Source organism: Pseudoliparis swirei, chromosome 20 (assembly GCF_029220125.1).
Source record: "Pseudoliparis swirei isolate HS2019 ecotype Mariana Trench chromosome 20, NWPU_hadal_v1, whole genome shotgun sequence".
Taxonomy (NCBI): Eukaryota; Metazoa; Chordata; class Actinopteri; order Perciformes; family Liparidae; genus Pseudoliparis; species Pseudoliparis swirei.
In genome coordinates, this window is record NC_079407.1 from 19,461,303 (window position 1) to 19,487,106 (window position 25,804).

The 25,804-nt window shown below is 43.5% G+C and overlaps 1 protein-coding gene and 1 pseudogene across 1 annotated transcript; one reads left to right on the forward strand and one right to left on the reverse strand.

Moving 5' to 3' along the window:
• Positions 1-8,262: 8,262 nt before the first annotated feature.
• LOC130210818 (extracellular calcium-sensing receptor-like) lies at positions 8,263-16,659 on the reverse strand (annotated as a pseudogene).
• A 3,169-nt stretch (positions 16,660-19,828) lies between these two features.
• On the forward strand, positions 19,829-24,454 carry LOC130210819 (extracellular calcium-sensing receptor-like). Its single transcript, XM_056441308.1, has 5 exons — positions 19,829-20,666; positions 22,295-22,500; positions 22,637-22,858; positions 23,339-23,462; positions 23,550-24,454. Exons 1-5 carry the CDS (start codon positions 19,829-19,831, stop codon positions 24,452-24,454), a joined length of 2,295 nt encoding a protein of 764 aa, XP_056297283.1.
• Positions 24,455-25,804: the final 1,350 nt, after the last annotated feature.

Sequence of the window (25,804 nt, forward strand, 5' to 3'; positions counted from 1 at the left end):
CGCCCCCCCCTCCCCCCAGACCAGCTGATCGCGTAATCACTGGGAGTAACAGATTGACAACCTGTATGTTTTCTATAAGGTACGCCCACAGCTGCGCCTCTCTGCGTGAGCACAGCTGATTGTCATCTACCATAATCAGCCCCTGCAGTTAAATGCTCCGGTCATCCTCGCCTCCGGTGTCAGTCTGCCCGTTTGCCAACCTGTGAGTAGCCATTAGTTACCCAGGAGTTGTGCCTGTCTGATGTTCCCATTCGTTTTGTCTTCTGGCCAGTGTTAAGACACAGGTTTCATTTGCATGAATAGGACTTCCCGCTCTTTCCATGGAGATCAGTAGTGAAACTTTAACCACCAGTGTCGAGCCTCGGGTTTTCACCTGCGTGAAGAGGACCTCCCGCTAGTTCCAAGTTTCTTCCTGAAATTCACAACCATCTCCACTGTCATCCCCATAAAAGATGGTGACAGCATACCAAGTAAGTTCGTGAAATACTACATCCTCCCTTGGACTGTGTCAGTTTAAAGGGGGGTTACGGTATCTATCTGGCATCAATACTAACTTGGCATGTCATAAATATAATCAATTCTGCAGGAAAATGTGGGAAAGATATATTTTGACATCAGTCTGTCAAATTTGTATTTCTATGATTACAGGCAGGACCACTGGAAGGGTGATTACTTATGAAAGCATGCCTACTTTTCCAAGAAGGATGACCTAACCTAGCTCCATTCCCTGTTAACTGAATTGTATTATAAAATAGCATCTATTAAAACGTTGTTTTTGTTTGACAAAAAAGTAAGAAAAGTGGAATTTCCCAAAAACTAAAAAGAAGACTATGTTCACTCTTTTTCTAAAAAATAAAGGAGAAAATATGTTTTGATTTATTTTGAAAGTCCAGCAATAAGCAAACTTTGATAGCCTCTGGCATAAACTACTGATGAAAACTATACAGCTAGCATGTGTAATTAAAATGTTGGCACTTTAAAGTCAGATCTTATTTACTATTCTGGCTTTAACTAGAACAGTGAATACAAAAACAACATTTTTCTTCTGATTCATATTTGGCTATTGTATAGTCATCATTTCCAGAACTGATAGCGGCGTTGTTCTCAAAAATCCAGTTTCAAATGTTTTCAGTTTTTGTCTAGTTTTCCACATGGGCAATTCAGCATACAATTAAGGTGGTAATGCAATTGATCCAGGATTATGTTCCTTTTTAGAGTAATTCATTTGACCCAGCTGCATCTATACACGCAAATATCCATTTACCCATTGGCCATTCTGATTGGATATTTGGTAGTCTTTGTTTGAATCCATTTTTACTTATTAGAATGCGAGGAGGGTTTTAGTTAGACTAGACCAAAAATAAGATTAATAATATAAGATAATAACATGTGTATGTATTGCTTCTATTGTGTTTGTTGAATAAATATAGAGTGCATAGGATTATTTATTACATTCACCTCACTATTATTATGGCTTATTTTGTGTTCCTCTCTGGTTTCAGCAGGATTATGTAACATGAGAGACCAGAATGGCAAATACTTCCACAGCCACTGCATATTTTCCTGGAGAGTTGACATAAGCAGGGACAAATGCCACCCACACAGCACAGAAGATCAGCATGCTGAAAGTGACGAGTGTGGCCTCATTGAAGTTGGCTAATCCTTTTGGTGCTTTTGGGGGGGAAACCTACGGGTGACAGTATGAATCCTGTCACAATTGCATATAGATGCCAAAGGTTACCTCCATGCACCAGTATCAGGTGTCGAGGGCCCCTGACCAGGTGGCAGTATTTGACAAGTTTGGAGTGAGAACCAGTGCGCAAACACAATGACCAGACGAGCTGTTGATCTCTTCATTGGTTCGACAATCCCCTTTAGTTCAGCAGGGTTTTCACCCGAGAGTAAAATCTCTGAGTAAGCTAGACAACCTTCACCCGACTAAGCCAAGTATAATTGGAAGGTTTGGGAAACATGGAGTCCATAGTCATCACTGGACAGCAGACCAGCACAAGTCCAGCCAAAGTGTTTAAGAATCTTAATCATAGCACCTTATAGACTAGAGCAGGTATGAGTGCAAAGTTTTGAATTATCATTCAGAGGAAATGAAGCAATTCATGTCGCACAATACAATAACAGTTACTTGATATAATTATACTCATTTTTCCTAAATCCACAGTTTCCTCAACGATGGACAAAAAAATACATTACTTTAATTTACAAGACAAAATGTGTATTTGATCTTCATTACACTACATCGGAAATATATTTTGCATTGGATATTTCTAGACATGAGTTTCACCTGGAAAGCATCACTTGGGATTGTTCTGAAGAAGGATGGATACCTTTGCCTATCACTCAGGCAGGAGCATGTGGCATAGTAACTCACCTATACAGAAACAGAGTGTACATTCAGGTTGTACTTCTCATGTTAATTATCAGACACATGCAAACAATTTCATCTTTCACAATTGAATGTGTTTATTATATTTGTATGTGTTCTTATATTCTTTATTTGTTTTCTTTTAACTAAGCTCTCATCTGCCTTTGGCCTGCAGGAAGCTCATTATTATAAGAACAAAGAACTGAGTTCAGTTTTGGGTCAGACAGGTGATTTATTTAGGGTTATCTAGGAGCGGGAGAGCTCACGTGTAGTGAGAGGCCCAGGAGAAACAACACACACAATTGTCTGAATTTTTATATTATCTCTGAAGAATCAGACATAAACGTTGTGTGTTTCTGTTTGACATGGCCAGGGAGGAGATGCTTGTACTACCTCATTCCAGCCAGGTCCAATTTAAATTGTGGATTCTGAATGGAGTCAGGTGACGTTATCCGTGTGTAAAAAAGGACGGGCATCTATCTCGTTGCTGATCGGGGCAGTCGGCCCTCAATTACTAATCTCCCCGTAGAGTCCAAGCGCCAAAGACACTGAGACTTAATCATTCAATTCAATTAAGTTTATTTTGTATAGCCCATGATCACAAATTACAAATTTGCCTGAATGGGCTATACAATCTGTACACATACGACATCCCTGTCCCAGGCTCTCACATCGGATCAGGAAAAATTCCCAAGAAATAGGAAAAACCCTTTCACAGCGAAAAAAGGGAAGACACCTACAGGAGAGCAACAGAGGAGGATCCCTGTCCAGGATGGACAGATGCAATACATGTCATGTGTACAGAAGGAAGCATTACCGAGTTACAACACATTCAATGAGTATGACCGAGTGTATGAATAGTTGGTGGTAGGCATGGACCCCGATCCGGACCTCCATGATCCATCAGGCAGATGGAGGTAGAGAGGAGGAGTGGGCGGGACATCAGCAGGGCCATGGCATCAGACCCAGCCAGGTCCAATGGACTCTATGTCTAAGCTATGTTTACATAGACATACAACAACAGAATTGTGACTAGATGTTTCCCTATACTTGCCCTTCTCACTTTCTGAGCTTCATGAATAATTATTTACTTTTATATGCAGGTCTATGTCGTCCCCTTCGGTGGTTTTGGTTTCATCGTTTCACACCATCCATCAGGCCACAGGGAGTCATGTGGGAGGCAGGACAAACTTGTATCAAATTATTTCTACAGACATGGAATATCATCATAATATACTTTATTCAATTCAATTCAGTTTATTTGTATAGCCCAATTTCACAAATTACTAATTTGTCTCGGAGTGCTTTACAATCTGTACACATAGACATCCCTGCCCCAAAACCTCACATCGGACCAGGAAAAACTCCCAAATAACCCTTCAGGGGGAAAAAAAGGGAAGAAACCTTCAGGAGAGCAACAGAGGAGGATCCCTCTCCAGGATGGACAGATGCAATAGATGTAATGTGTACAGAAGGACAGATTTATAGTTAAAATACATTCAATGAATATGACAGTGTATGAATAGTTCATAGTAGGCATATTCCACGATGGAGACCTCCACGATCCATCAGGCAGATGGCGGTGGGGAGGAGGAGTGGGCGGAGTCTCAACAGTGGGCGGAGTCTCAACAGGACAGTAGCGTAGTCAGGAGCAGGAATTCCACGACCCAGACCTCAATGATCCATCAGGCAGATAGGATCTATGCCGTCTCATAGGGTCCGATGACCCCATGAGACGTGAAGTCAAAAGGACTCCGGGGAGAAAGCAGAGTTAGTAACGTGTGATTGAGAGATGAAAATTCATCCTTAAGGAGAGAAAAAAGAGGAGATAGGTACTCAGTGCATCCTAAAACGTCCCCCGGCAGCTATAAGACTATAGCAGCATATCAAGGGGCTGGACCAGGGCAAACCTGATTCAGCCCTAACTATAAGCTCTGTCAAAGAGGAAAGTCTTAAGTCTACTCTTACACGAGGTGACTGTGTCTGCCTCCCGGACTGAAATTGGAAGCTGGTTCCATAAAAGAGGAGCTTGATAACTAAAGTCTTTGGCTCCCATTCTACTTTTTAAGACTCTAGGAACTATAAGTAGTTCCGCATTTACTGAGCGTAGCTCTCTAGTGGGGCAATATGGGACTACAAGCTCCTTAAGATATGATGGTGCATCACCAATCAAGGCTTTGTACGTTAAGAGAAGAATTTTAAAAGTGATTCTTGATTTTACTGGGAGCCAGTGCAGAGCAGCTAGTGCAGGAGTGATGTGATCTCTTTTCTTAGTTTTAGTGAGAATACGAGCTGCAGCATTCTGGATCAACTGGAGGGACCTAAGAGACTTATTAGAGCAGCCTGATAATAAGGAGTTGCAGTAATCCAGTCTCAAGTAACGAACGCGTGAACCGATTTATCTTCATCTTTTTGAGACAAGATGTGCCTGATTTTTGAAATATTACGTAGAAGAAAGAATGCAGTCCTTGAGATTTGCTTTACGTGGGAGTTAAAGGACAAGTCCCGATCAAAGATAACGCCAAGATTCTTTACAGTGGTGTTGGATGCTAGGGCAATGCCGTCTACAGAAACCACATCACCAGATAATTGATCTCTGAGGTGCTCAGGGCCGATTAAAATTACTTCGGTTTTGTCTGAGTTTAACATCAAGAAGTTGCAGGTCATCCATGTTTTATGTCTTTAAGACATGCTTGAATTTTACGAGTTGGTTGCTCTCCTCTGGTTTTATCGATAAATATAGTTGAGTATCATCTGCATAACAATGAAAGTTTATGGAGTGTTTCCTGATAATATTGCCCAAAGGAAGCATGTATAAGGTAAATAAAATTGGTCCAAGCACAGAACCTTGTGGAACTCCGTGATTAACGTTGGTGGTTATCGAGGCGTCATCGTTTACAAATACAAATTGAGTTCGATCTGATAAATAGGATTTAAACCAAATTAGTGCCGTGCCTGAAATGCCAATCGACTGCTCCAGTCTCTGTAACAGGATGTCATGGTCAATGGTGTCGAATGCAGCACTAAGGTCTAACAAGACCAGGACAGAGAGGAGTCCTTTATCTGCTCCCATTAAGATAGATAGATAGATAGATAGATATATACTTTATTAATCCCCAAGGGGAAATTTGTCGAGCCAGTAGCAGCAACACAAGAATAAAAATAAAATAAAAACACAAATATAAGAAGGGTTAGGGTGATCTGGCAAGAGGTGAACTGTTGTAGAGCCTCATAGCCGTCGGCAGGAATGTTCTCCTGTATCTCTCCTTGTGGCAGCGGAGCGTGAGGAGACGTCTGGAGAAAGTACTCCTCTGTCCCTGTAGGAGGTGGTGGATGGTGGTCCGGGTTGTCCAATATGGACACCAGTTTCTTCAACGTCCCTCTCCACCACCTGTTCCAGGTGCTCCAGCTGGCAGCCGATGATGGAGCCAGCCTTCCTAACCAGTTTGTTAAGGCGGCTGGTGTCACCGGCCGGATGCTGCCCCCAGCAGACAATGGCAAAGTGCAGCACACTGGCCACAACCGACTGGTAGAATAACTCCAGCATCTTGCTGCACACGTTGAAGGATCGAAGCTTTCTCAAAAAAGTCGACTCATCCCTTCTTGTACACAGCGTTGATGTTGGCCTTCCAGTTCAGTCGGCTGTCGATGGAGACGCAGGTACTTGTACTCCTCCACCATGTCCACGTCCACTCCCAGGACACTCAGAGGTGTAGGAGCAGTCGCCTCTCCTGAAGTCCACCACCATCTCTCTGGTCTTGGCCACGTTCAGCCGCAGGTGGTTCTCATCGCCCACTTTACAAAGTCACTCACCACTGCCCTGTACTCCTCCTCCGTCCATCCCTAATACACCCGACCACTGCAGAATCATCAGAGTACTTCTGCAGATGGCATGACTCCGTGTTGTACTGGAAGTCACTGGTGTACAGGGTGAAGAGGAAGGGAGACAGAACAGTTCCTGTGGGCTCCAACATCACTGACCACAGTTCCAGACAGCACACGCCCCATTCTGACAAACTGTGGTCTGCCTGTGAGGTAGTCAGTGATCCAGGAGATGGTGGGCGGCGTCACACCGCCACCTGCAGCTTCTCACTCAGCAGCAGTGGCTGGATGGTGTTAAATGCACTGGAGAAGTCAAAGTGACTCTCACAGAGACACGGTTCCATCCAGGTGCGACTGAGCTCGTTGGCAGGTAGATGATGGCGTCGTCCACTCCCACATGAGGCTGGTAAGCAAATTGCAGAGGGTCCAGCGACGATTTCACCTGCGGCGGAGGTGGGCCAAGACCAGCCTCTCCAGCACCTTCATCACATGGGAGGTGAGGCGACCGGGTCGTAGTCGTGAGGCCAGATGGTGTTGACTTCTGGGACAGGGACCAGGCACGATGTCTTCCACAGCACGGGACTTCCCCAGCCTCAGGCTGAGGTTGAAGAGGCTGCAGGACACCAGACAGCTGGGTGGCGGACCCTGGGGCTGATGACATCAGGACCTTCAGCTCTGCGCTGGTGTAGGTTCTCCAGCTGCGTTCTCACCTGGTCAGACGTCACACAGAGAGGAGGGTGGGAGGAGCCCATTGTTATTGAGGGCTCGGTGGATGTGCAGCTCAGCAGGGGGACAGAGGGGAGGAGGTGTTTGGGAGGTGTGATGTGTGGAGGAGACGGGAGGGCTGTGAACTGAACCTATTGAAAAACAGTTCAGCTCGTTGGCCTCTCCAGGAGCCCCTGGCTGTCTCCCTCCCACCTTGAAGCCAGTTATCTGCTTCATGCCAGACCACACCTCCCTTGTGTTGTTCAGCTGGAGTTTGGCCTCCAGCTTCCTCCTGTAGGAGTCCTTGCCCTCCCTGAGCTTCACCTTTAGGTTGCGCTGGGCTCTCCTCAGCTCATCCCTGTCTCCAGACCTGAAAGCAGCTTTCTTCATGTTAAGAAGCGCCTTGGGGAAGCAGCGCACAGTCCGTGATGGGATGGTGGTGTGTTCACAGAACTTGATGTATTCCGTGATGCAGTCGGTCATACTGTTGATGTCCTCCCCGTGCGGTCCACACAACACATCCCAGTCCGTTGACTCGAAGCAGTCCTGTAGAGCGTCGTTAGCCTCCAGAGACCACCTCCTCACAGTCCTGGTGGTCACGCAGCCTCTTCACCAGAGGAACATACCTGGTGTCAGCGGACCAGGTCATGATCAGACCTGCCGAGGGGAAGGGCAGTGGCGCTGTATGCATCCTTAGTATTAGCATACAGCAAGTCCAGAGTTTTATTGTTCCTTGTTGGGCAGTCTATGTATTGATGGAAGGTTGGCAGAGCTTTATCCAGTGTGGTGTGGTTAAAGTCACCAGTGATAGCCATGAATGCTCCAGGCTGATGATTCAGCAGAGCAGACACAGTGGAGTGGATGGTGTCCACAGCCTCAGCGTCAGCTGATGGCGGCACGTACACGAACCACAATGGCGGACGGAAACTCTCTCGGCAAGTAATAACGCATCCCGCACGGCCAACAGTTCAATGTTCGGGGCTACAGAGCGCCTTCACGCACACATGGTCCGGGTGGCACCACCGTCATTCACATAAACAGCGATCCCGCCCCCCTCATCTTACGCTGTGTGTCGTCTCTCAGCCCAGAACAGTCCTGAAGCCGGGCAAAGACGCCAGATCATCCGGATAGTCGTGCAGCCACGCCTCAGTGAAACACAAGAGACTGCTCTCACGGAAGATCCTCTCGGACATTACCAGCGCCGCGCTCTCATCGTCTTTATTCGCCAAAGACCTCACGTTCCCCGTTATGATCGGCGGTACCGAGGGTTTTATCTCCTCGTAGCCTCCCCTCCCGCTTGACCCCCGCAACCGCCGAGCCCCTCTCCGCGTCTCAGCATCGCTTTCTCCAGGTCTTCAGGCGGAGCGCCTGCACAGCAGCGCGATCAGCTGAGCAGGCAGCAGTAGACGACGGGCCCTGCTGTTGCTGTTGCTGTAGCTCTCCGACGACAAAGTGAACAAAAGCCACAGTAGAATTATCGAAAAGTAGTTATGGTCCAGTGTCCGACCGTAACTAAGACAAACGTGAAAGAAAAGAAAAGAAAAGAGAGGAAAAGCAAAAAAACGACAATAAAATAAAAGCAAAACGCCACTACTGAAACAAGCAGCCGTTGGCACAGCGCCATTTCCTGAGTGCCATTAAGAGGTCATTTGTAATTTTCACCAGTGCTGTCTCGGTGCTGTGGTGTTTTCTAAATCCTGATTGAAATTTCTCAAATAAACTATTATGATGTAGAAAGTCGCACAACTGATTTGCGACCACTTTCTCAAGGATCTTGGAGAGGAAGGGGAGGTTAGAGATCGGTCTGTAGTTAGCCAACACCTCTGGATCCAGAGTGGGCTTCTTCAGGAGAGGTTTAATAACAGCCACTTTGAAGGAGTGTGGTACGTGGCCTGTTAGCAGAGACACATTAATAATATCTAATAGAGAGCTGCCAATTAAAGGCAAAACGTCTTTAAGCAGCCTCGTCGGGATTGGGTCCAAGAGACAGGTAGACGTGTTCGAAGTAGGAACCGTTGAAGATAATTGGTCACGGTTGATGGGAGAAAAGCCATCCAAATATACACCAGGGCATACAGCGGTTTCCAAGGCCATTCCACTTGAGGACAGATTGGCACTGGTTATGGGCAAGAGAATATTAATCTTGTCCCTAATAGTTAAAATCTTTTCATTAAAGAAGTTCATAAAGTCATTACCACTAAGGTTTATAGGAATGCTCGGCTCCACAGATCTGTGACTCTCTGTCAGCCTGGCTACAGTGCTGAAGAGAAACCTGGGGTTGTTTTTATTTTTTTCTATTATTGATGAGTAATAGGCTGCTCTGGCATTACGGAGGACATTCTTATATGTTATAAGACTATCTCGCCAAACTAAGCGGGATTCTTCGAGATTAGTTGAACGCCATATGCGTTCAAGCTTTTGTGACGTTTGCTTCAGTTTGCGGGTCTGAGGGTTATACCAGGGAGCAAACCTCCTCTTCCTCACTGTCTTCTTCTTCAGAGGGGCTATCGAGTCCAGTGTCATTCTCAGAGAGCCTATGGCACTGTCAACAAGATGATCAATCTGGGACGGACTAAAGTTAGACCAGGAGTCCTCTGTTATATTGAGACGTGGTATCGAATCAAATACAGAAGGAATCGCTTCTTTAAATTTAGCTACAGCACTGTCAGTTAGACATCTGGTGTAGAAACTTTTGACTAACTGAGTACACTCTGGTAGTATAAATTCAAAAGTTATGAGGTTGTGGTCTGACAGAAGAGGATTCTGTGGGAAGACCTTCAAATGCTCAATGTCAACGCCATAAGTAAGAACAAGATCAAGCGTGTGGCCAAAGCTGTGAGTGGGTTTCTGTACTCTCTGGCAGAAGCCAATCGAGTCCAACAAGGAGATGAATGCAGCACTAAGGCAATCATTATCAACATCCACATGGATATTAAAATCTCCAACAATAATAACTTTATCAGTTTTAAGAACCAAACTTGATATAAATTCTGAGAATTCAGATATAAACTCTGAATATGGACCTGGTGGCCGGTACAGAATCACAAATAGAATTGGCTGTAGTGTTTTCCAAGTTGGATGTGAAAGACTAAGAACAAGGCTTTCAAATGAGGTGTAGTGTAATTTTGGTTTAGGATTAATTAATAGGCTCGATTCAAAGATGGCTGCTACTCCACCTCCTCGACCGGTGCCTCGAGGAATGTGAGTATTAATATGACTTGGAGGAGTCGATTCATTTAGGCAGACATATTCTTCATGGCTCAGCCAGGTTTCAGTTAGGCAACATAAATCAATGTGATTATCTGATATTAAATCATTTAGTAACACAGCTTTAGATGACATTATGTGATTCATTTCTGTTCATCGCTTTCGTTTTTTAACTATTTTGTGCTATTGGAACTTATCTTAAATTTATTTTTTAACAATATCTTAGTTTAAAGTTTTGATGTGCAGGGAATTTTGACTTGCATTAATTGAACAAAAAGGTCTAAACATAAAGTTCCAGGTGTTGTAATATAAATTACAGTGAGTCAGGGTGCTGTATTTAAATAGTGCAGCATTTTAGGTAAATCCTGCGAGGTGTTTTAAGAACTACCGGTAACTGCTATTGTGTTGGCTTTTGATGGCTCTGATTTACATCCTCCATGAGCCATGCAAACACATTCCACCATGAGTACGGTCACGTTATGGGACCTTGTTAGAGGCATTTCTGTAAATTGAATTTGCGTGGCAGGAAGTTGGGCATCCCAACACTATTATTTTGTTTTATATGTAGGATGTGGCAGCACTTTCCCTGGTGGATTCAGTCTGAGTGTGGGTTCTTCATAGTCATGTACAAGCCTGGACGAGAGTTTGAGGCGTTGATACGTGATGGGCTTCGGAGCTTGCAATTAGGGATTATCTTCTATCTCAGAAAGAGTAAGATAAGATAAGGTAAGAGATAAGGGAGTGAAATACTGGTGCCATGCCATTTGGAATGAAAGTATGTCATATATTATGTCAACATGACAATAGTATAATGATCCACAGTTAAATTATTGTTTGTATTAAATCCCAAGAAAGCCTAAATAACCAGAAAATAGACAATCATTTACTCAGTTCTTCATGGATAGCTTTATTCCTTTCCATTTCCTACTGCTTTTACCTTCCATGTAGGATGAATACATGTATAATGCTAAAACAACGGCTACTTTTAATTACAGCCTTTGTTTTATGCAGATCAATTGTGAGCAGATACATCTTAAAGGAATGTGAAACAACAGCAGGTCTGTTATAAGTGCTGCTTTATATCTTGGTGCGGCCCATTATGGCTTTCTTTGTGTTCCTCTCTGGTCTCAGCAGGATTATGTAACATTTGGGACCAAACAATGCCAACAAGAGACCAAAACTGGAGGCCAGAATGGCAAATACTTCCACAGCATCTGCATATTTCCCTGGAGAGTTGACATAAGCGGGGACAAATGCCACCCACACAGCACAGAAGATCAGCATGCTGAATGTGATGAGTTTGGCCTCATTGAAGTTGTCTGGAAGATTCCTTGCTAGAAATGCTAACAGGAAGCTGAGGATAGCCAGTAAACCAACATAGCCTAGTAACACTGCAAAACCAACAGTGGACCCAACAACACACTCATAAACTATCTTGTCGTTGTGGTATTGAGTGTTTTTATAGGGAGCTGGTGAGGCAGAAACAATCCAAGCAGTGCAGATTGCTGCCTGAATAGAAGTCAGAACCAGAACTGTTCCTCTTTGCTGCACAGCACCAAACCACTTCAGACTGGTTCCTCCTCCTGGCTTGGAGGCATTGAACACAGCCAGAACCACTATGGTTTTTACCAGAATACATGAGACACAAAGCACAAAGCTGATCCCAAATGCTGCATGTCTCAGTTGGCATGTCCACAGACTGGGACGGCCGATAAACAGCAGTGAACACAGAAAACAGGATTTAAGTGACAGCAAGAGCAAGAAACTTAGTTCTGAATTGTTAGCGTACCATGGGTGTACTGCGATGATAGGTGAAAATTCCCAGGACAACAGCACAGATAAATGTTCCCAACAATGATGTTGTTGTCAGGCAGATACCCAAAGGCTCATGGTAGGAGAGAAACTCTGTTTTCTTAGGAATGCAGTGGTCACGCTGGACATTGGACCAGAAGTCCTCTGGACAACTGGTGCACTCCATGGAGTCTATATGAAAACACGAGAACAGAGCATCAAGGACATTGCTTTCTCCAACCTGTAAACGCAATAATTTAACATATGGGTTTATAATGATACCTGCCTGTGTCATTGCTGAACTTTCCCTCAGAGCATGGTACACAGTCGAAACAGCAAACAGGCTGTCCCTTTCTTCTGGCCATGCGGGTACCTGGGGGGCAGCTCTCACTGCACACTGACAGGGGTGACTGAAGAGATTTATATGAGTTGTATCACAGTTATTCTGAACTGTTTGATTTAGTTATTGTGTCATACAGTACTATAATAAAAAAAGTATATATAAATGTGTAACCTGTTTGTTGTCAAAGTTCCAGAAGATTTTCTCTTCATCAAGTGTGAGTTCTTCACCTTTGGAGCCCAACTGCTTAACAAGCCCCACAGTCTGAACTTTAGTTCTTCCATCAGGGAGCAACAGCCAGTTCATGACATCATATATTGGTAAGGCATCACCATTTTCATCAAAGGAAACTTCATCACCAAATGATGTGGTGAAGTTAACCTTTTGCAAGTAATGCAGCAGCTATACATGGGGTAATTCAAATAGAAAAAGGGTTGACTCAAATTCAAATCAATTGTGGTTAATTGTAAATATTCAAATGTTCTGTGTGATAGAATATGGAATTAGTCACAAAAGCTTTAAAAAATAGTGCAATATAAGCTTTTTGATCAAGAAAGGACATTTGATCTTGTCTTGCAACTTATTTAATTATTCTACTCAAAGACAATCAGGAGGGTCCAACTGGCATCCTAATGGAAATCGTAGGTAATGTCTTCTTTCCACAGAATATATTACAAATACACCTACAAATACAGCATCGGTTTTCAAAAACTAAACAGTGTGAGTGTAAACTGATATCACACCTGCCATGGCTCCAGTATTTGCAAAGTGGCACAGCTGTGTCCGCTGAAAGGCCCTCTTCCTGGCTCGCACTGCAGCATGTCATCAAGGGCATGTGCCAGAGCATACACCGCCTTGTAAATATTGTACTCAGGCCTGAGATCAGAAACATCCAACAACTCAGTTCCCACACTCTCTAGATCTTCCTGTCCAGTGCATACTTCTCCCCCAGCTTCCACCCAACCTGCTGGAGGTGGTGCAAATCTACAATCAAATGTGTATTCCCAAAACTGCATGACCTGAAATGTATTTTTAACAAATGAGTCAGAAATGACAATATTATTATTGTAAATACAGATCAGATTGTAAAGTTACAATCTTACCATGCTATGTCCATACGTATTACTAGTCCTATTTATATGTAGGTCAGGACGTATTCTCAATAGAAAATCCCTGAGCCCTAGTATTTCTCCTCGGCGGATGGCAATACCAAGTGTGCCACTCAAGTATGGCATAAGGCGGGAGGTCTGGAGCACAGCAGCTACTGACCAGGCTTCACTGGCAATCCACTGAAGGCCTGTCACATTCTCCCTCACCACCTGTGTATTTCATTGAATCAAATTGATTTATTTTAATACAAACAAATATAATCTACTTTGTAGCACTGAATTAGAAAAGAGATCAACATGTTCTCACCCCCTCCTCATCAAATACTTGGTCATTGGCCCAACGCTTCAAACTATGACACTCTCGGTACCCCTATGCTGTCGTTTTGTCAGGGACAAAGTGTCAGTTTCCACTGGTAACATGCAGAGGCTCTTTTCAAAACAAACTTCTCTCTTCACTGGAAGTTAGGTTTAGGCAACAAAACCACTCAGTTAGGTTAGGAAAAGTTTGTGATTAACATTAACTTGACTGACTTGACTGACTGACACCTGACTACCAAGTGATTAACAACTTATGTGACTAGCGAGGGCCCGAGGAGTTACTTGACTAGCGACTCACATGACTCGTGACTCACCTGACAAACAAGTGACTGAGTCAAAGGACTGACATGAAACAATAATACTTTGTATGAACCAAAAGCTTTTACGAAAGTTTGCAACACTTCTGGTGTGAACGCAAATCAACGTTGACATTTGGTTTCACATAGTCAGTGGTCTTCTGGGAAAATATTCTGTATTTCTTTGACCCAGACGACTATTACTCACTTTCTACTACATCAGTTGCTTTAAGCGTCTAATATTGCAGCAGATATGTTTACATTGTATTTAGTTGAAAGCTTGGTTCATTGAGTACAGACGCTTAAAGTTCCCTCCATGCACCAGTATCAGGTGTAGAGGCCCCCTGACCAGGTGGCAGTATTTGACGAGTTGGGAGTGAGACCAAGTTGAAAAGATAAGATACCTCTTCCAGGAGTTGAATCATGTGGATCTGATGCGCAAACACAATGACCACACGAGCTGTTGATCTCTTCATTATTTCCACAATCCTCTTTAGTTCAGCAGGATTTTCACCCCAAGGTAAAATCTCTGAGTAAGCTAGACAACCTCCACCAGACTGAGCCAAGTCTGATTGAAAAGTTTGGGAAACATGGAGTCCATAGTCATCATCACTGACCAGCAGACCAGCCCAAGTCCAGCCAAAGCGTTTAAGAATCTCAATCATAGCACGCACCTTATAGAATAGAAAGCAGGGGTATTAGTGCAGAGTTTTGAATTATCATTCAGAGGAAACAAAGCAACTCATGTCGCACAATACAATTACAGTTAGTTAATATAATCCTACTCTTTTTCCTCAATCTATATACTTTTCTTAACGATGGACACATAAATACAGTACTTTAATTTACAAGATAACATGTGCATTTGATCTTCATGATACTACATCTGACATATTTTGCATTGGTTATTTCTAGACATGAGTTTCACCTGGAAAGCATCACTTGGGATTGTTCTGAAGAAGGATGGATACCTCTGCCTATCACTCAGGCAGGAGCATGTGGCATAGTAACTCACCTATAAAGAAACAGTGTACATTCAGGTTTTACTTCTCATGTTAATTATCAGACACATTCAAACAATTTCATTTATCTAACAATTGCCCCTTTTTTCAAATCTAAATGAAGAATATCCCTTTCCTACTAAATACAGGAGTGTTGGTAAAGCTGGAGCTTAGAATTAATCTATATATTCTGTCCTATCATTGTACAATTCTGAAATACATACAAATATGGCATCGAAAGCTCGGCGACAGCAAGACTGAAGAAGGTGAACTTACAATGGGTAGATTGAATAAACCCAACACATCAGCGGTGGCGATAGAAAATGTTGAGAAGGGATCACCAACAATCCCCAGGACTGGGGGGGTCCCCAAACATTCCTTCTGAATCAGAAACTGCTCCTCTTGACCACTGGCCAGCAACAATGCAGCACTGAATCCAATTACAAGTGTAGCACAGTTGTCATAAAGACTGTATCCCAGAGTCACATTAGGGAGCAGATTGTTTTTTTTATTGATCTCGTCAATGGCAAAGGCCATGGTCATGGCATGCCTGAACCCTGCAGTGTCAAAGCTAATACATAACATGTCATGGTTAACAACTAAAAAGAAAATAGTTATTTATAGTCATCAACACATGTTGTCACATGTTGCTACATGAATGTTAAACTTACCCTTGGCAGCTGAGCTGATTTGGCTCCGAGGTGAACGACAGTTTAGGGAAGACAGAGGTGTAGTGGACCTCAAACAGGCCACCCAAAACCACATCACCAGGCTTGTGCATGCCATTAAGATAAAACTTTCTCCTTAATTTACAAGATGAGAAAATAGAGGAAGACTCTAATACCAAAAAGGAGGAAGAGAACAAAATCAAGATCAGGTAGGCATACAACAGAAACGTGACTAGAAATGCCCCCATATTTGCCCTTCTCACTTCCTGAGCTACATGAATTAGTATTCATTTTTATATGCAAGTCTGTGTCATCCACTTTCGTAGTTTTGGTCATCGTTTGACACCACCCATCAGGGCACAGGCAGTCATGTGGGAGGGAGGCCAAACTTGTATCAAATTATCTCTACAGACATGGAATATTATGATAACATCGGTTGTGTGATTTATGTCTGTTTATTGCTTTTATTTTTCATTTCTTCATTAATTTGTACTATTGGACCTCATCTTGAATTTGATTTGATTGTATGTTTGGATTTGTAGGGAATCTTTACTTACAATAACTGAACTTAAAGGTCTAAACATAAAGTTCCAGGTGTTGTAAAATAGATTACAGTAACCCAGCTCGATTTGAATAGTGCAGCGTTCAATCCACACAGCACAGAAGATCAGCATGCTAAAGGTGATGAGTTTGTCCTCATTAAAGTTATCTGGAAAATTCCTTGCCAGAAATGCTAACGCAAAGCTGAGGATAGCCAATAAGTCAATATGTTGTTATTGTGGTATTGAGTGTTTTATGGAAAGCTGATGAGCCAGAGAAAATCCAAGCAGTGCTGATTGCTGCCTGAATAGAAGTCAGAACTAGAACTGATCCTCTTTGCTGCACAGTACCAAACCACTTCAGAGTGGTTCCTCCTCCTGGCTAGGAGGCCTTGAACACATACAGAACTACAATGTGTTTTACCAGAATACATGAGACACAAAGCTGATCCCAAATGCTACATGTCTCAGTTGGCATGTCCACGGACTGGGACGGCCGATAAACAGCAATGAACACAAAAACAGGATTGAAGTGAGAGCAATAGCTAGAAAATAATTTCTGAATTGTTGCCGCGTACCATGGGTGTACTGCGATGATGGGTAGTACGCTAACCCCAACCCTTTTCCAGGTTACCAGTACAGATAAATGTTCCCAACAATTAGGTTGTTGTCAGGCAGATATCCAGAGGCGAATGCTAGGAGAGAAACTTTGTTTTCCTAGGAACACAGTGGTCACACTGCACATTGGACAACAAGTCCTCTGGACAACTTGTGCACTCCATATAATCCGGAAAAAAAGAAGATAAACAATTATGTAATTCATATGCTCAAAGGTAACCTCAAATATTTTAAAATGAATACAAACCACTGCTGATTTTGTCTATAGAACAAGGGATGCAGTCAAAAAAGCACTTAGGTTACCACTTATTTCTGGCCAGGCTTTAGCTGCACACTGACAGGGGTAGCTGAACAGATTGTTTATATATTATATTAACCATTTGATGCTGTTATTTTTATTGTTGGAGAAAAATAACCAAAATGAATAAGAACAAGTAGGATTGAAAATTTCAAAAGATTTTAATAATATATCCTTTATTGATCCCCATGGAAAATTCTTCTCTGCATTTGACCCATCCTTAGTTATTAAGGAGCAGTGGGCTGCAGTGAAGCAGTGTCTTGCTCAAAGACACTTCGACATATCCAGTAATTATAGGGAGAGTGTGTATCGAACCGGGCACCTTGTGTTTACAGGACGACCACTGAGCTATAGCTAACCCAAATGTTGTCTTCATATATCAAAATGGAAGGAACGAGCAACATGGAGTTCAGTCATTATCATTGACAAGAAGGACAACCAAAGTCCACCCACAATGTTTTAGAATCTGAATCATAGCATGTACCTAAATTGATAGAGAATATTCAGCATTGTCATCTCAATATATTTTCATTAATTATGCATGTGTTTCATTGGGAAGATGTTTTTTCATGTTTGCAGTAAAACAATCACAGTACTAGGTTTATAGTTTCACCTGTAAAACATCACTTGGGATTGTTCCAAAGGAGAGAACCGTTTACGATCACTCAGACAGGAACATAGGGCAAAATAACTCACCGGAAAAGAGACATAGACCTATAGTATGTGCACATGTGACAAGTGCAAATGTTATTGTTTATAATCTGTTATTATTTTGAATAGTGATTTGTCCATGTTTTATTTGATCTATTTGTGTTGAGGGTTGATTGGTAATTGTTTTATCAGTCATCTACTGAGTAGCCTGATCAGCTATCTGGGATCGATTACTTTTGGCTGCGCCTGGATACTCGGGATTTGCGGTGTTTTTCTCATTCAAGTAAAACAGTAAATAATCTCATGTTGTACACCTGTTTCCCCCCCCCTATATATTGTGCCACTCTTTCCCTTGTCTCTTGCTGGATTGTTGTCTTTTTCCTGTAGTCCTGTTGTTCGTGTTACTAGTGCGCATTCCTGATCCTGCCTGTTTCGACCCTGCCTGCCTGCCCTGACGCCCAATTCTCTGCCTTTCCCCTTTTTGACCTTATTTAGAATTTTTGCCTCATTAAAGAGCACCTTTTGTTATCCACACCGAGTCCTGTCAATTCCTCTGCGCATGAGCTCCTGCACCTCGCTACCTGTGCTACCAGCCCTGACAGAACATTCCAGCCATAAACAAGCTCAATAGAGGACAACAACATGTTTACGGCTCTCCAGACGCCAGGAGGGTAACATCATTCTAATTGCTCTTGGGCCAGCAAGCTCGAGCAGTTTCTCAAAGGTCTGCTGACCTGGGAGGCTATAGTGGCAGACATGCCAACTAGTTGCGGTCCTGAGTCATAGTCCCCGCCAGTTCCCGCCATCGCCCCAGTATGCTATGATGATTTTTAAATGCTGTCATGAGGTGAGCTATACATTATATCGGTCAGATCCATTTGAACCTGCCACAGAGATGTGTATCTGTGAACATAACAAAGTCACTGTCATATACTTCCCCACTCTGGCTAACATGTCCACTAGGTGGTAGCAGCAGTGTGAGCAATAACATGACAATATGGTGTACCTGGGTGGATGCTTGAGTTTGCACACATGAGCATGCAAGACAAGTTACCTAACAAGATGTTTTCAATCAGGAGAGACTTATTCCGAATTCAACAATAATCCTTATTACAACGGTAACAAAATGGAATCGCGCATTGTCTTTTTTGGCGATCGGACTCTATCCCGAACCAGGCTAAACAAGGCGCGGTGACACCGAGTTCGGATCAGAATCCCCCCTGGAGTCCAGACACTGGTGGTGGATGAAGAAAGGAGTTTCTGCCCCCCTCTGTTGAATGAGGGTATGATTGCCTGCTGCCTGGAAATGATTGGGGTGGAGGAGGGTCACCTTCAGGTTCGAGCTGAAATAACAACTGACAGCTGCGTGGAACACTCCTTTAAAGTTTGACAGCAACGATCTGATTGGCTTAGAGACATTGTGGCACATCTAATTAGTCGCTAAAAGTGTACGCCCCCCCCAGACCAGCTGATCGCATAATCACTGGGAGTAACAGATTGACAACCTGTATGTTTTCTATAAATTCTGCCCACAGCTGCACCTCTCTGCGTGAGCACAGCTGATTGTCATCTACCATAATCAGCCCCTGCAGTTAAATGCTCCGGTCATCCTCTCCTCCGGTGTCAGTCCGCCCGTTTGCCAACCTGTGAGTAGCCATTAGTTACCCAGGAGTTGTGCCTGTCTGATGTTCCCATTCATTTTTGTCTTCTGGCCAGTGTCAAGCCACAGGTTTCATTTGCATGAATAGGACTTCCCGCTCTTTCCATGGAGATCAGTGGTGAAACTTTAACCACCAGTGTCGAGCCTCGGGTTTTCACCTGCGTGAAGAGGACCTCCCGCTAGTTCCAAGTTTCTTCCTGAAATTCACAACCATCTCCACTGTCATCCCCATAAAAGATGAGTCCAATCAGTGTGCTAACATCCGCAAACTTTAGGCGGCAGAAGCAGTCCGGGGGGCGGGCTGGAGGACAACCACCAGGAAGAAGGACGCGCTCCAGGGGGCGGGCCAGAGGACAGGAATGGGGAGCTGGGGGACGGGGCTCAGGAGGAGGGGGCTCTGGGGGACCGGGTTCAGGTGACAAGACATGGGAACTGGAGCCGGCTGGGATGGCAAAGGGGAACTGGAACCGGACGGGACGGCGACGGGAAATGAGGAACCGGAAGCAGGAAAGGGGGAGCCGTCAACGGGACAGATGGGAACGGGACAAGGGGAGCCAGGAGTGGGACAGGGGGAGCTGGAACTGTCTGGGATGGCGGCGGAACACTGTGAACCGGGACACGGCAAACTAGAGCTAGCCGGGTCAGCGAAGCGGCACTGGGAACTAGAACCGAGCAGGACAGGGACGGAACAGGAGGAACTAGAGTCGGCCGGGACCGAGACGGTACAGGGGGAACTAGAGCCCGGGATGAACACGGAGCATGGGGAACAGGGACCGGCCGGTACAGAGACAGAACGGGAAACTGGGACCAGCCGGGACAGAGACCGTACAGGGGGAACTGGAGCCGGTGCTGGGACACCGAGAGCTGGGGTCAGCCTGGGCGCCGACAGGACCCTGGGAGCAGGAGCCGGCGACTGGACACCGGGAGCTGGGGTCGGCCTGGGCGTCGACTGGGCTCTGAGAGCAGGAACCGCCGATGAGACACTGGGAGCAGGGGTCAGCCCCATGCCGACAGGGCACTGGGAGCCAGAACCGGTGTGGACTGCAGAGCGGAAACTGCAGCTGAATCCGGCGTGGACTGCAGCACAGAGGCAACAGTGGGAACAGGCGTGGACTGCAGCACAGAGGTGGCAGCGGGAACACGTATCGTCTTCGGCCACCACTTTTCCACTTACACCGAAAGGGCTCAGAGAGACTCCCACATGTTCTGCACAAGACTGTTATGATCAGCTGGCCAGGCGAGAGCTTTGCAGAGGAAACTGGAGTTTGCTGAGTCCATATTTGGTCAGTTTGAACTGTTAGGGAATGGCTGGGAGCCACGGGGAGTAGGACTCAAAAGCAGACTTCGATACGAGGTAGTGGGATTCAAAAGAACAAGGTCTTTACTCAGCAAACATTTCGAGACAAACTGACCCAGAACCAGGGGTTGACACACTAAATACACAGGGAAACAAGGCACAGGTGGAAACAATGAGGGCGGGGTCTGCAATCACACAGGAGGGCGGCATACAAGGAGGGAGGTGTCTGAAACGAGAGACAAGGTGAGTGACAGACAACACAACAGAAACAGACAGTGAACACAGAACTACCCAGAAGGTCTGGGTGTAACAGATATTCTTCCTGAAATTGCGAGAGCTTGTCATGCAGCAGAGATGATGGTGTTACAGGCATAGCTGAAGTCTACAAACAGGATCCTGGCGTGGCTTCCTGAGGAGTCCAGATGCTGGAGGATGAGGTTAAGGGCCATGTTCATAGCGTCATCTACAGACCTGCTCTGTAGGCGAACTGCAGGAGGTCCAGTAGTGGGTCGGTGTGGGCTTTGAGGTGGGACAGGACTAGGTGTTCAAAAGACTTAATGACCACAGAGATCACGGCGACGGGCCTGCATTTATTGAGTCCTGTGATCCAAGGTTTTTTGGGGACGGGGATGATGTGTATATATAGTGAACTGCCAAGAAAATGATTTCTGGTCTGGCTCTTCGGTATTAGCAATTGGGTGTTTTACTGACCTGTCTGAGTTACATTACATTACATTACATGTCATTTAGCTGATGCTTTTATCCAAAGCGACTTACAATCCTGTTACATTCATACATCGTAGACGCAGCTACAGGGAGCAATTCAGGGTTAAGTGTCTTGCTGAAGGATACATCGACTAGGGCGGGGATTGAACCTCCAATCCCCCTGATTGAAAGACAACCCTATCCTTGATTGCTGAAATGGAAATCTATGGTTATTGAACAAAAACATGAAGTGGACATAAGTTCTCTGTGAATAATTGAACTTAAAATGAGGATTTTTCAGGTCAAGTTTAGGCACTGTGCTGTCTTGGAGAAGATGTCAACACTAAAGTCCTGAACACAAGCACACACTATATGAAAGACAGTCTTTAGTCCACCAAGCTAAAAAAATAAATTATAATTGTACTAATCACTATATTACAGTTACAGTATACATGTAAATATATACTTGTAAATATACATGTTAAATATACTGTTATATTGACGTGCATTTATAGATATTTATTTCATTTGAAAGACATTTAAACAGGTCAATGCAGTGTCCAATTCAAAGAAAAATATTAGTTTTTCCTGAAAACATGAGCTGATATACAGAAGGTAGAAAATAGTAAATAAACATAGGGCCAGATAAAAAATGAAACTGCACATGTTAAAACAACAAAAAACAGATAAAGACATGTTGGGAAAAAACTGTTTTGAATTGTAATGAAAAATAGGCATGTTTTTAATAAATGAGAAGAATATAGATTCAAAAGTTTCTAAGACACATTTTGCAAGTTAAATAAAAGAAGAAAAAAAAAAAACATAATACATACAAAATGATATAACCTTTAGACTAAAAATGCCTTCCTGTGTCTTTATTTCTTTTCAGAAGCAGCCACAGATAAGACTGTGTGTGATGGAACTGAAGACCTAGAAACGATCCAGAGCCCGTACACTGACACATCTCAGCTCCGAATAACTAATATGGTCTACAAGGCTGTTTATGCTATAGCACATGCCATTCATAATGCAGTGTGTCAGGAAACACATTCTATAACCCAGTGTGACAAACTGAGCAGTATAGAGTCCAAACAGGTCAGTCAAAACCAATATGGAAAAAACACAATTCCCTTTTGTTTGCAATACTGTATCTTTTCCTCAATGAAATATCAATTGTATTATAAATTGTTTAATGTCTCCCTCTCTCCGTCTTCCATTACTTCATCCTCAGGTTCTCACTCAACTGAAAAATGTAAATTTTTCCCAAAATGGTTATGATGTTTCATTTGATGCCAACGGGGATCCTGTGGCCACATACGAGTTGGTTAACTGGCAAAAAACTGAGAGTGGCAGCATTGAGTTGGTGGCAGTAGGGCACTACGATGCATCACTGCCGATGGGCCAGGAACTCCGTATCAACAGGAACCTCACCTGGGTGGAGGGTGGCACACAAGTTGGGAGCCCAAAATAAATATCATAACATATTCCAATTTCAAATTTGATGATTATGTGTTTTTGGTCCGTGTTTCTCCACTCCATACTGGATGTGAAGAGGTCTGTTCTCAAGTTACAACATTTTCAGTCTGAAATCCCACTTAATAGTTTCAACAGAAATGTTCCTTTGAGTTGTGGCTCAGGATAAGTAAAAAACAAAACAAAAAGGACTTTACACAAAAATACTGTAACTTTGTAAAATAACGGCTTGCCTTGTCCAATCCAGACTGATGAAGCCTCATTTTGGCTTTAGCTGAACCTTAGAATGTATTTATTAAACAACTGTGGATTTCTTCCACCATCAGTTGCATTGATAAAACACACACATATTGACTTGCTAGTACTGATTTTAGACGGACTTGAAAATAATCTGAACTTCTTTAACCCTCAGAGCTTTGAAGCACAACTGAATGTGTGTGACTTTGTTTGTATGTGCCAGGTGCCTGTGTCAGTGTGCACTGTCAGCTGTCCTGCAGGAACTCTTAAAGTGCTGCAGAAAGGAAAACCCATCTGCTGTTATGATTGTATACCTTGTCCTGAGGGGGAGATTAGTAACGCTACAGGTATTGTTTGTCCAAATGCATATCTTCTGTACAACATGAAATTTTAAGCATGATTGCTAAAAGCCCTCTTTTGCTGTATTGTTTCAGATTCCCCTGATTGTTTCCCTTGCCCCAAAGAATATTGGCCAAATGCAAAGAGAGACACTTGTCTCCCAAAGCCTGTAGAGTTTCTTTCCTTCAACGAGGCCCTAGGAATCATCCTGGCTACATTCTCAGTTGGTGGTGCCTGTCTTGCCATTATAACAGCGGCTGTGTTCCACCGTCACAGGAAATCCCCGATTGTCAGAGCCAACAACTCTGAGCTGAGCTTCCTGCTGCTCTTCTCTCTGACTCTCTGTTTCCTATGCTCCTTAACCTTCATTGGAGCACCCTCTGAGTGGTCCTGCATGCTGCGCCACAGAGCGTTTGGGATCACCTTCGTCCTCTGCATCTCTTGTGTTCTTGGAAAAACAATAGTTGTGTTAATGGCATTCAAAGCTACTCTCCCAGGTGGTAATGTTATGAAATGGTTTGGTCCTCCACAGCAAAGGATGACTGTAGTATCTTTCACTTTCATTCAAGTTATAATATGTACTCTTTGGTTGGTTCTCAGTCCTCCTTTTCCAATGAAAAACCTAACCACATATAAGGAGAAAATCATCCTGGAGTGTGCATTAGGCTCAGCTATTGGGTTCTGGGCTGTGCTCGGGTACATCGGCCTGCTGGCTGTCTTTTGCTTTGTGTTAGCTGTCCTAGCCCGGAAACTACCTGACAATTTTAATGAAGCCAAGCTTATCACCTTCAGCATGCTGATATTCTGTGCAGTCTGGGTCACCTTCATCCCAGCATATGTCAGTTCTCCCGGGAAATTGACGGTGGCCGTGGAAATATTTGCCATTCTTGCCTCCAGTTTTGCACTCATACTGTGTATATTTGCTCCAAAGTGTTTCATCATATTGTTTAAACCTGAGAAAAACACCAAGAAAAATGTAATGGACAAAGGTAAATCTTAAAACATAACATTTTGAGAAAACTGACAGCAATTGAAGAAACTTGTAACACCAATACCTAAGCCTCAGAGGACAAAGAGGGAGAACTTGTTTCACATGTATGCTCTTGGCTAAAAATAATCCAATGTGTAGTTGGTAGTGTGACATACATGCTCACTGGAATAATATAAATAGGAGCATTGTCGATAATAAATCTCTAATTCAATTCATGATATTCACGCCAGCCAAGCTCTTACCCTAACTGTTCTCCACACCTGATTCTCATCACATGTAGCTTACCTATACGGGCACTTCATGAATTAATTCTCCAATCTGTTTTCAATGTCAGAACTGCATGTATTCACTCTGTGTTTTCAGTAAGGAAACAATAAAGACAAAAAACTACATTAAGGCTTCAACAGCATCATTTAGTATTCAGTTCATGACATGCACATTCAGTCTTCATCTTCTTTATCTAAACATTGAAATATAATTTATTTAAAATTTAATATTTTATTAATTGTAATGACATTTTGTGAAAGTAATTTTAAATGATTGTTGTCCTATTTATTTCAAAACGTTCACAACCTGAAAATATAACAGAAAGTAAATTGTAAAAGTAAAAAATAATAATAATAATTCAATTCAATTCAGTTTATTTGTATAGTCCATTTTCACAAATTACCAATTTAGTCTCAGAGTGCTTTACAATGTGTACATATAGACATCCCAGTCCCAAAACCTCACATCGGATCAGGAAAAACTCCCAAACAACCCTTCATGGGGACAAAAGGGAAGAAACCTTCAGGAGAGCAACAGTGGAGGATCCCTCTCCAGGATGGACAGGTGCAATAGATGTAATGTGTACAGAAGGAATCATTACACACAAATTAAAACACAGTAACAACACAATCAATGAATATGACAGAGTGTATGAATAGTTGGTATTAGTCATATTCCACGATCCAGACCTCGATGATCCATCAGGCAGATAGGATCTATGACGTCTCATAGGGTCCGATGACTCTGAGACGTGAAGTCAAAAGGACTCTGGGGAGAAAGCAGAGTTAGTAATGTGCAATAGAGAGATGAAAATTCATCCACAAGGAGGGAGAAAAGAGGAGAGAGGTGCTCAGTGTATCCTAAACGTCCCCCAGCAGCCTATACGCCTATAGCAGCATATCAAGGGGCTGGACCAGGTGAACCTGATTCAGCCCTAACTATAAGCTCTGTCAAAGAGGAAAGTCTTAAGTCTACTCTTAAACAAGGTGACTGTGTCTGCCTCCCGGACTTAAGGTGGAAGCTGGTTCCATGAAAGAGGAGCTCTCCCATCCTACTTTTTAAGACTCTAGGAACTACAAGTAGTCCCGCATT

What these genes read in the sequence shown, in the direction of transcription:
- LOC130210819 (XM_056441308.1), top strand. Translation starts at nt 19,829, where the DNA reads ATGGGAACTGGAGCCGGCTGGGATGGCAAAGGGGAACTGGAACCGGAC. An exon ending in GCTTTGCAGAGGAAACTGGA is followed by an intron (nt 20,667 to 22,294) that starts GTTTGCTGAGTC and finishes ATTTCTTTTCAG; the next exon opens with AAGCAGCCACAGATAAGACT. An exon ending in GGGTGGAGGGTGGCACACAA is followed by an intron (nt 22,859 to 23,338) that starts GTTGGGAGCCCA and finishes TGTATGTGCCAG; the next exon opens with GTGCCTGTGTCAGTGTGCAC.